An 11,408-nucleotide genomic window follows, 5' to 3' on the forward strand; every position below is an offset into this window, starting at 1 on the left:
CCACATGGCGAAGTCTGCGACAATACTGAGCACAATCTCAAGCCACCGCTGTTTTTGTTTCTTCATTATCTTACAGATACGTCCGATGTAAGACTAGATCCTCAATTATTTTTTTCATTGCTGTAGATGAACCAAAGTCTGTGTACTTGCTAAGCGACTGCTTGGCTGCTCAGGTCCATCTGTAGCTCCAGGCATTCTGCTTGCATGGTGGAGACTTTGAGACTGTGAAACATTGGACAAGGATTCTGTAACAAGGGGGTTAGAGAATGAAGAAGGCATGAGCAGGTGTCTATGGAGGCACAGGTTCCTCTTGTGGGAGAGGAGACTCCATACCGGGAGTCAGGCGGAGATAGAGAGGAGAGGGTAAGCCGCAGAGGACCAGGGAATGAACCTCAAGTAACAATCCACTGCCGCTCTTTCCTTATGGACCCCACTGAAGCAACAAGGATGAGGCACGGGGGAGTTCTTCATGGACCTTCAATTGTTTCCACATTTTCTTCTCTTATGAGGTAGAGGAAGATGCCTATGTCCACAATACTGCATGATCCTGAGGTTTACAGGGAATACATAGGGAATCTCCACTCCTCTTCATTGGGGATCTTGGTGTAAATCACAGGTTGACCATGGCTGCTGGAGGTTGGGGTTTCCTGGGACAAAGCCAGGAAGTAGGTGTGGAACTGACAATGGATAGCTGGGATTCCAGGGCTCCCACGTGGGAAATGGGGAATCCTCCTGCGACATCACTGGCGGCGGATTCCCTTGAAGCTGCTCAGAAGGAACAGTGATGCCATAATCCGAAGGCTTGTAACTGGGAGGCTGAGGGTACACGGGGGTCATGGGGTCACCAGCCCCATCATAGAGAGAACCTGAGAGGGAGAAGAAACAGAGTTCATGAGAATGTCACCCTCACTTTCTCTGAATCAAGTCTAGCAATGGCCTGTCCTGTGTGGCATGGTCTACCCTGAGCATGTCCAAATTCCATTCGCTTGGGGTGACAGAGGAACACAGACAATCAGAGAGGACACACATTTATTTTGCTGTGTGCAATGGAGGCCCGTGGGAATGGGGATTCCCACACTGTGTGTTCTGCTCTGTGCTCATGAAGGACAGGTCAGCTGATGCTGCTCTCTAGAGAACCTGAAAACGGAACACAGAATAGACTAACCTGGGACATGACTTCCCTGGGGGCTGGAGCCCAGGATCTTGTACAGGGCCTCTGCATAAGGAGAAAACAAGGGTTCAATCCCTGGTCTCTCATTACAGAGAGTCCTGTGCAGATCCTGCAGGTTCCACAGTAGGTGGAAACAGCTTTTCCAGCTCTTCTTCAGGCCCCGATGATAGAGGCGCTGACAAAGAAACTTGGTCTTCTTCTGCGTCTTCTTGCCTGTGTGGCCCACTTCCTGTTCAACTACTTCCCACTCCTGCAGGAAGATCCTGATCTCAGAGTCGGTCCATGAGCTACGGGAATGACCTGCAAGGGACGAAGGGCTGTGATGAGTGCCTTTGACACTGTGCATATGTACATCTGAACTCATCTTAGGGAGGCTTTCTGCACACTGACAAGGCATAAGTGGCCCCTGTTCAGTTACCAAGGGATTAATTAGGAGCAGTTGCTTGCAAACTCAGGATTACTGTCTGTCCTGCTCTTAACAGCGTGGAGCACACTCACTTACAAGTTAAGTGTAGGTATATTCGGTTGTAGAAAATATATTACAGAATAGAGAGGGCTGTCACAGGACTCGTGCTACCTAGGACATTGCCCCCAGCTAGACTCATGGCTCCTCCCTCCCAGGGAGGCAATAATGGTCTCCAAGATTCAGGGTCTCTTGAAAGGACAGAAACCTGGGACCACTGAGTCCAAGTGTACTACTGGCACAGCTGTCCACATCTGGAGTCTTGTATAAGTCTGTACATCTCAGGAAAGACAACTGTGATAGAAGATGTTGTTTTTCTCAGAGTTGCCTCTGAATACCTGAGGGCTTTTGTTCTGCCTCCTCCTCACTCCTTCCCACATTCAATTCTTCAATGCTTCCCAAACTTTGACCTTGGTTTGCTTCTTTCTGTTCAGAAATGAAAAAAGAAAATATTAAAACCATTTTCATGCAATGAGAATCTCTCTGTCTCTTAGCTGTGAGCAGATTCTGGAACCAGCCTCTCCAGCCTTAGGAAAGCAGCAGACTCCTCCTTCCTCACCTACAGATGCTGGCTCAGTCTCACCTAAGGGAAAACCATGGTGGTGAAGTGTAACCAGGGGGAACCTCCATGGATACTGGAGGAGCTCCCAAAGCCCCTCTCCTTTAAAGACTTGGGCCACTCCCTCCATTTCCCTTTCTCCTCAAACTCCTTTTTATTATCCTCGTGCTAGAAATCCGTATCACCATCCTCACAGACTTCAGCTTTGGTTCAAACATATTAAAGATATCAGATGAAGTATATGAACAAGTAATTCCAAGTCAAGAAAAATGTAATAAGGGTGCATGGCATGCTTCTCTAATCCCATCTCTTTTCTAAGAGGTGGAGGTGGTTCAGAAGTTCAGGGTCATTTTGGCTGTACAGCGGGGTGTGGCCTAGCCTTGGATCACCAAGATGCTGCCTTAAACAAAGGAAAAACCAGAAAGGCCAAGTACAAGGAGAGGAACAACATCTGTATGTCTGCAAATTGCAAACATGGCTTCAAATTCAAGGTAGTTTACCATGTTTTGTCAAGTTGTCTTCGCTGTGAACACAGTCCACAATGCCTTCCCCGAGGCTTGCTTTGAGTACCAAATGATTTCATATTTATATGGAGAGGAGATGCATGCCAAAGGCATGCATTTAGCTATATTTTAGGAGAGCAATTGAAGGCAAATATTCCAGTTATCTTCCACAAGACACAAAAATGGATCCACCCCCACCCCACAGCCTTCCAAATCACCTGCATTTTCCTCCCAGAGCTTGGGTGTGCTCCACAGAGTCTTGGAACTGGGGTTCGCTGTGTCCTGGTGAGTGAAAGAGAGTCTGGAGTGTGGAGGTAGAGCTGTGTTCACTTCCCTGGACTTCTGCAAGTCTGACAGCCAGGTGGAGATCCAGTTGTTTATAAAGCTCTGGGATGTGATTGAGTCAGCCCCAGCCTACCTGGATGTGTAGGGTGGACCAGCAAAGGTTAACCAGGAGCCTTTAATCCCATCTCAGGAGGCTGAGCTAGGAGGATGGCTCTGATTTTAGAGAATCTTAGGCTACATAACAAGTTCTAGGCTCAAATTCAAACATCAAACTATGTACAAACAAGCTCAATTACTTAGTATTAGTCACTTTTCTGTAGAGCAATAGAAATTGTACAATAAATTTCTCCATATATATATATGTATAGATAATGTATTTATGTATACTTAAGTATAAATATATTTTTAAAAGGAATGTATTAGAATGACTTACAGGCTGTGGTCCTGATCTGGCTGTGACAGCAAGGTCCCAAACTCCAGGTGTGTCTTAGTTGACTTCTCCTCTTGTCCCAGGAAACACTAGATTTCTGAAGCAGCAGGCTCTATTGCAGATGAAGGAATGGACTTGCTAGCCAAGCAACGATTTGTAGCCAAGGAGCAAATGCTCCCTTCTTCCATGTCCTGATACAGGATTCTAGCAGAAGGCGTGGCTCAGATTAAAGGTGTGTTCCCTCCATGCCTACAGCTCCAGATGAAAAATCTGGGTCTTCCAGTCTCGGGTGGGTCTACTGATTTAAAATTAGGGAAAAAAATCATGTAAGTTGTGCCCTCATTTTTGATGTTAGTTAATAGAAAATGTAGTGAAGTTGACAATCAAAAATAGTTATCTATAGTTTAAATTTATTTTCTGAGACAGGGTCTCTTCCCATAGTCATGACCATCCCTGAACTCACCACGTAGAGTCCCTGTACCTTTCTGTCTGCCTCTGCTTTGCCTAATCTAGTGCTGCAATTAAAGGCATGAGCCACTGTGCCCAGGTAATTTAATATTTGACATGTTTACTAAATATGTTCACATGACCTAAAGTCATAAACATGAAACATATAGATGTTTTAACCCTTTATTTTGTAAATAAAAACATCTCTAAAATTGTAGCTAATCTATAGTAATTGAGGAAGGAGGCTTTGGCAATATCATCACCAAAAGGCACAAAGAGAAAAAGAAAGCAGTGGAGGAGATCAGGGAATAGCAGGAAGCCAAGGTGGGGGGAAAAGGCAGGAGTGGCAGAGCAGTGGGGACTGCTATCATGAAGGTCACCCTGGATTTGCCCACTCTGGGCCTGGCCACCTAGGCTGGCCATCTTTCATTTCATCTCAGTACTGTTGCCAGCTTGAATGACTGTTTCCCCGGAACCCTTCCCTGCTCTACAGAAACACTCAGCTGCTTCTTCTAGCAGGTGTGGTGGAAGGTGTTGCTACCAGATTCACATGAATTCAAAGGAAAGTGGGGTCCAGCATGGATGACTACTCTGAACAGGGAACCACTTCCTTCAGTCCAAGGGTAGGGAAACCCTCATTCCTCTTGTTCTTGGGTTTTCTTGGCTTGAGTTTGTTGAGAAAGACTCTTGTGAATCCCAGGCTATCTATCCTGCAACCTATTTTCCAGCCAAGAATGACCAACAGTTTTGTCCCTCCCCACTTCATCTACTCGTCGCTGTGATTACATCCAGCAGTCCTTCTTTTCCTCTTCCTCCTCCTCTTCTTCTATTTATATGAGTACACTGTAGCTGCCTTCAGACACACCAGAAGAGGGCATCAGATCTCATTACAGATGGTTGTGAGCCACCATGTGGTTTCTGGGAATTGAACTCAGGACCTCTGGAAGAGCAGTCAGTGCTCTTAACCACTGAGCCATCTCTCCAGCCCCTGCCTCCTCCTCCTTCTTTTTCTTCTTCCACTATTATTATTATTATTGTTAATTTATTATTTGGGACATGGTTACAAGTATCCTAGGCTCACCCGCAGCAACTTCCTTAGTAGCATAAACTGACCTTGAACTCCTCCCTGCCTCCGTCTTCTGAACCTGAGGCTTTAGGCTGACACAAGGCCCATCTACCCCCTCTTGTTTCATTCTTTTGTCTCCTTTTAAGTACTCCTTTTTCCTTTGTACTTTTCTTCTTTAATTTCTTCTTTCTTTATTGACACAAGCTCTCCGCCATGTGGGCAATCACTCATTGGACATCTAACTTTTCAATCAAGGGGTACCGAGAACATAGATCTGGCATATCCTGTGTGTAACCTTCTCAACTGAGGCACCCACCCAGCCAGAACACTGTTGTAAGATACAGAATAAGTGTCTGTAGATCAGAAATCAGGAATTCCTTCTTTTCCTATTGATGCAACATGTTGATTCCTTTAACCTATTCACAGGTAAGGGACTAAGGTAAGGTCCTAACACATGAAAACAGTTGTAAGGATTTGTTTGTTCATTTATGTGCTTCAGTTGACAGCAGTAGGTTAAGTTGGAAACTGAGAAATACCTAAAAACTGAAGGAAGGACAGAGAACCCAAGATCAGGGAAGATCACTGGTGCCAGGACTCAGAGTCATATCTAACCTAGAAAACTCCTCTATCCTATTTCTCATTCACAAGTCTGAGGGGCTGATATTGGGTCCCAGATGTAGACAGCTGTGCTGATGACATACCTGAACCCAGTGGTCTAGGATGTCCACCCAGTGTTACCTCTACAGGCCCAGAGGCTCGGAAAGGCTCAGTGTAAAGGGAATCTGAGCCCCATATCAGGTCTGGCTTCCTGGGTAGCTAGTGTCACAGGCAACCTTCACCTTTTCTAGAATCTGGGGCTTCCTAGCAATGTCTAATTCTCTCATGAAGACTGTATAAAGCTATGTGTGATGTGTCCTGCACTCAGAGGTCAGATGAGGGTGTGGGATCTTCTGTTACCAGAGTTACAGAGGGTTGTGAGCCATCATACATGTACTGGAAATCTAACCAAGGTCCTCTGGAAGAATAACAAGTCCTCCTAGCACTTGGTCTTTCCTGCTTTTCATGGGGATTCATTTTGAAAAGACTCTCAGTGTGTAGCTTGAGTTGGTCTTGCTATGCAGACCAGGCAGGACTTGAACACACAGACCTACCTTTCTCTGTCTTTGTTGTACTGGGATTAAAGGTGTATACCACCACAGCTCACCAGGAAGCTGTCCTTCACAAAACCAAATCAAATGTGAGCATAGCAATCTTTATTCCTTTCAATAGTTCCTGTGTTCAGCCCTACCACTGAAAAACCTGGAAGATGGTTTTTACATCAAGAAAAAGTTTAGGATAAATATTAACATTAAGAAATTCTCACTGTTCAATGAAACGCACCGCACATTTCTGAGAAGACTACCTTTTTGTTTCTACGAATTTTTAAATGTTTCACATTATTATAATTTTATATACAATTATAGTAGTTAACACAGAGTTATCCAGGATATCCTTCTGTGTCAGTATTAACATCAATGTCACAATCGTGTTTCTTTAGAAGGAATGAAAAAGTTCATGGAGCGCAGAGCTGCAATCCCAGCACTTTGGAGCAGGAAGATCCTGATTCATATCCAAGCTTGTTTCCCCGTGAAGAGCACAGAGAAAGGGGCGAGAGATTATCATACAGAAAGTCTATTCTGCTTTCAACTCTATTTTACCCATTGACATAGATAAAAGTATCCCAGAGTACCCACGATGTTTATTTTATCATGCATTTCTAGGTATTAATACATTTTATGCTTTCACTTCATTGATTGTGTTTCCACTGTCAAGTTCCTACAGCGAGGAGCGTGCTTGACAACTCAAAGACACATACGGAACCAGGAGCATCTGGTTTACCCATCACATATAATATTAAAACCTGCTTGAGCCACATTTTGTTAATTCCCCAGCCTTTTAAACCCTGATAATAGGGCTTGGTATTTAATTCTGCTCCAAGCCTTCAGGTTTCCTTTAGAGTGCACTGCTGAGCTGAGCAAACCTGATGATGTATTTAGGTGGAAAGTCAGTGAGCAGTAACCTGGGGACCCCTGGAGCCTCTATTGAGGATGCAGTACCACTGAAGCGAACATGTAAATGACTAAAACTAAAAGGACAACATCCCAGTCTTTCTCTCACTCCCCTTTCCCAATGAACAGGACCGTAACACACCAAAGAATGACAACAGTTAGCCAGGACAGTCTGCATGTACAGACTGTCCAATGCCTTAAGATTTGGTCACATGCAATTTACAAGGATTTCTTCTAAGCGATTAGTCAAGATCCACAAAATGGATGATGTTGTTTGAGGCTCCACTTAGGTGTCTGTAAAGTGTTCAGTGGATTTCTCTGTGGGAGCAAACCACATAGCCTCCCACAGCAGTTTCTCCACAGTGTAGACCTGGGGAAGGAGGCTGGAGCAGCTTCTGGAGAAGTGTCTGGGCATCCAGGCATTTCTTATCAAAGGCCATTTACTCCTCCATGAGATGGGCAAGTTCTCAGGACCTCTCACGTTGCGGTGCCTGCATCATGCAAACCATTTGAAGCTTGGCACCAGCAAGAGAGGCTATGAGAGGCTGTAGGTGAAAGTGCATCCCAGTTGCAGCAAGGGACCCCAGCAGTTTTGGAGATGCCGGTAAACCATGGCATGACCACAAAGAACAGCAGCTGCAATGGAGTGAGGCAAGCAAGCGTCTAGAAGAGAATCTGTTTGTCCTACGAAGGGCACAGCTGGAGAAGTGACCTAAGGCCTACAATTACAGAAGCTCCCCCAGGCACTGAAGCTCAGGCCCCACAGAAGCTCCATAGTATGAACTGTTTTACAAACTACAAATGCATTGACTATGGTCCGAGCTGTCAGAAGATGGGATTTTTGTGAGCCTGTGTATAAGACTTGAACAATTTGTGTAAAGTAAGGAGGAGGAGAATGCTTGGTTGTTCTGAGCATCTCTGGATAAACTGCCAAAGGAAAGGAATGAGTTCTGTGATAAAATTCACCAACTTGCAGAATCTCAGTATAGAGTAAAGAACCACAATTAATTCTGTGATAAAACTGAATGGCTGGAGATGCGTGGAAATAGTTGAAAGGTTTCTAACTGTTCCCTGGAAGAGAATCTTTTCTCTAGCAGCCACAGAGCCTGAGTTATGGAAAAAAATCAAGCCAGCGCCCTCATTATAAGGTTGGCTGAGTTACAGTGAAAATTCATGTGTCAACCTGGGAGGGTGCCAGTGGTTAACATGTGAGCTAAAGAATGGGCTCCTGTGCCTTGGGATGTGGATGTGTGGGAGAACCCTACTGAAGCTGAGAACACTGAAGCATCAGCATAAGATGTACTGTACCCATGCAACCTTAAATCTTGCTATCTTAGATGGGGTTTCTTTTTTTTTTTTTTTTTTTTTTTGGTTTTTCGAGACAGGGTTTCTCTGTGTAGCCCAGCTGTCCTGGAACTCACTCTGTAGACCAGGCTGGCCTCGAACTCAGAAATCCGCCTGCCTCTGCCTCCCAAGTGCTGGGATTAAAGGCGTGCGCCACCACGCCCAGCTTAGATGGGGTTTCTATTGCTGACCCAAAGCACCACGAAAAATAGCAAGTTGGTGAGGAAAGGGCTTATTGGGCTACAATTTTATATTGTACTACCTCTTCTCTTCTCTTCTCTTCTCTTCTCTTCTCTTCTCTTCTCTTCTCTTCTCTTCTCTTCTCTTCTCTTCTCTTCTCTTCTCTTCTCTTCTCTCCTCTCCTCTCCTCTCCTCTCCTCTCCTCTCCTCTCCTCTCCTCTCCTCTCCTCTCCTCTCCTCTCCTCTCCTCTCCTCTCCTCTCCTCTCCTCTCCTCTTCCTCCTTCCTTCCTTCCTTCCTTCCTTCCTTCCTTCCTTCCTTCCTTCCTTCCTTCCTTTTAGCAGAGGGATGAGGGAAAGAACCAGGGAGGTGAAGGGCAGGGTTTCCAGAGTAGTGGAGCCAAAAGTGGAGAGATTGGGCAGGACTTACTAAAGTCCCAGAGGGTTGTGCACCACCATGCATGTACATGATCTGGGGGTATCTTGCCCAGGTCCTCTGGAAGAACAGCAAGTCCTCTTAACTGTTGGCTCATTCCTAAAGCTCACGGGATTTTGTTTTAGATACAGAGTCCCACTGTGCGTGGGGCCCTATTTTATCAGGAACTTGCTGTGTGTGTCAAGATAAACTCTAATTCACAGAGACCTGCCTGCCTCTGCCTCCCAGGGACTGAGATGAAAGGTTGCAAAACCACACCGGGCCAGGTTTATATTTACATTTATTTGCCAAGCTTTATGGAGTGAACTGTGGAGCACAGCTCACACTTATTCTGCAGCGCTCCAACCTCCCTGCTTCCCGCACGTTTGACTGCGGACCGCTAGGACGGAGTTGTGCATCCCTCTGCTCGCGGTTCCCACACGTTTGACTGCGGACCGCTAGGACGGAGTTGTGCATCCCTCTGCTCGCGGTTCCCACACGTTTGACTGCGGACCGCTAGGACGGAGCTGTGCATCCCTCTGCTTGTGCTTTTATGCTTCACCCGGACAGCGGCAGACAGTGCTTTGCACGGGAGAGGCACCTTGCCTTCTGGAGTTTCTACAACAACTGCCCCAGCAGAAGGGCCTTGTTGCTTTTCTACACCTCCTCCACCTCTGCCCATCACCTCCAGCTTCTCTCCTTATCATCTCTTTCTCTTCATTCTCTATCGTCGTCTTCCCACCCATTCTGCTGTGTCCAACCTATTCTCTTTCAAATTCCTCCCTAAATCTAAGGGCAATGCCCAGACGTAGGCCCCGTTATCTACAAGCTCCTGGCTGGGTCCTCAACCACACTGCTCCACTTCCTGGTACCTGCAGCCCTGCCTCCTGCCGCTGGAAGCTAACCTCTGTCCCACTGACCAGGACTTCCTATTCCCCTTTGCCGAGTAGTTGGGCACAGTCCATTTCACCAGTTATTACAAATTAAATACAGTTTTACAGAATGACATTTAAGAATAAATTCAGAGTTAAAAAAATTCCCATCTTCATTTTTCCATCAAATGTTTACATACATGAAGGAGTTACTCATATATGATGAAACCAGTAAGGCAGGTTAACAATTCTGTATGTAGGTCTTTTATTATTATTATTTGCTCTTTAAAATTGTCAGTGTCTCTCTCAGTAGCCCAGTGTCTAATGAAATCCTGGTTAATACTCTTGCCCCACCCTCCTGAGACTTCTGTCTATCTTTTCTTGATCACACCACACACAAAGGTTGGGTGGGTCTGATTCAATTCATATCCCACAGTTTTATAAGGGGCCAGGTCTCCACAGAGTCTAAGACTTGGAGAAGCCAAAGAAGTGAAAGCACCTCTCCTCTCCATACTCCAGGCTCTGCTGGACCCGTCAGGACACAGTGACTACTAAATTCCCTCATCCTGTGGAATGTTAAGAAGCCCAGGAGAGAGCACGCCAGTGAGTTGGAAAAGCCTATTCTTGTGTCTTTTTGAGAGGGTGGCTGGATTTTCATTGTTTCTGAAACTATCTTACAAGAAACCCAGGCTCGGCTGGGATTTATTTTGTGAACCAGGCTGGCCTCCACCTTCCAGTGTGATTCTTACAATTCTGCTCCCATAGTGCTTAGGCCTCAGGCCCGAGACACACTTCTGGGTGCTGAAGAACTCCCAGGGGCACTGAAGTGTATCTGCCACAGGATTCTCCCTTCTCCAATAATATGTCCTCAGTCTCCTCAAATGCAACATCGATGGTGGTAATGATTCTATATGTGCATTTTACAGCAAAGGAAACTGAGCCATTATATAGCTGATAATTTGTAAGGACCCATAGCTGTGATACTGAGAGAAACCAGCCTGATGTTCAGGTCTGGCATCTTGGTTCTTATTGATTTGTTTGCTGCTTGTTTTGTTTGTTGGTGACTGGTGAGTCCAGGCTTAGCTCTTTATGTCAAGGCAGTCTGGAGCATGATGGGTAGTCCTGGCTGGTCAGAAATATCCAAGGATCCCTGTGACTCCAATTTCTGATAGCTGGAACTCCAGAGGTGAGACACAAGGGTCTCAGGTACATGTGATTCTGGCTTTGTAATCATCATGTGCTACAATTGGCCTCAAATATAGTCTGTGTACCTCCCTCTTACTTTCTGAGTGACAAGGGATTCTCTAAGTACATTCTTTTGCTGGTGTCTCCTTTTGACATCAATTCTCAGTCTGCAGCCTAGGCTAGCCTTGGTTGAGCTCCTTCTAAGGCTAGAAATATGGGTTTGTGTCAGCTGACACTGAGCACATACCTGTTTTTTATTTATTCATGCCTTTTGAGTCAGGGTGTGAAGCAGCCCAGACTGACCTCAGGGTTACTATGATTCCAAGGATGACCTTGAACTTCCTGTGCTCCATCTCACAGAAGAAGTGCTGGGAGGACGGGCATTCACCGCCCTGCTCAGCTTTTCATTGAGTTCCCTTCCATTCCTTACTTCTGCCTCTCC

General features: G+C 45.7%; 1 protein-coding gene across 1 annotated transcript; it reads right to left on the reverse strand.

Annotated features, from left to right (window-relative positions):
* Positions 1 to 588: 588 nt before the first annotated feature.
* On the reverse strand, positions 589 to 9,591 carry LOC110304480 (uncharacterized protein MSANTD5). Its single transcript, XM_085829328.1, has 4 exons — positions 9,352 to 9,591; positions 1,973 to 2,060; positions 1,166 to 1,471; positions 589 to 866 (listed from the first exon to the last, which is right to left on the reverse strand). The coding sequence occupies exons 1-4, from the start codon at positions 9,589 to 9,591 to the stop codon at positions 589 to 591; spliced, it is 912 nt and encodes a 303-aa protein (XP_085685454.1).
* Positions 9,592 to 11,408: the final 1,817 nt, after the last annotated feature.

Source organism: Mus caroli, unplaced genomic scaffold, assembly GCF_978045245.1.
Source record: "Mus caroli unplaced genomic scaffold, Mus_caroli_1 scaffold_13, whole genome shotgun sequence".
Taxonomy (NCBI): domain Eukaryota; kingdom Metazoa; phylum Chordata; class Mammalia; order Rodentia; family Muridae; genus Mus; species Mus caroli.

What these genes read in the sequence shown, in the direction of transcription:
- LOC110304480 (XM_085829328.1), bottom strand. Translation starts at nt 9,591, where the DNA reads ATGGGCAGAGGTGGAGGAGGTGTAGAAAAGCAACAAGGCCCTTCTGCT. An exon ending in GGCAGAACAAAAGCCCTCAG is followed by an intron (nt 1,472 to 1,972) that starts GTATTCAGAGGC and finishes CGTCCCTTGCAG; the next exon opens with GTCATTCCCGTAGCTCATGG. An exon ending in CCAGGGAAGTCATGTCCCAG is followed by an intron (nt 867 to 1,165) that starts GTTAGTCTATTC and finishes TCTCCCTCTCAG; the next exon opens with GTTCTCTCTATGATGGGGCT.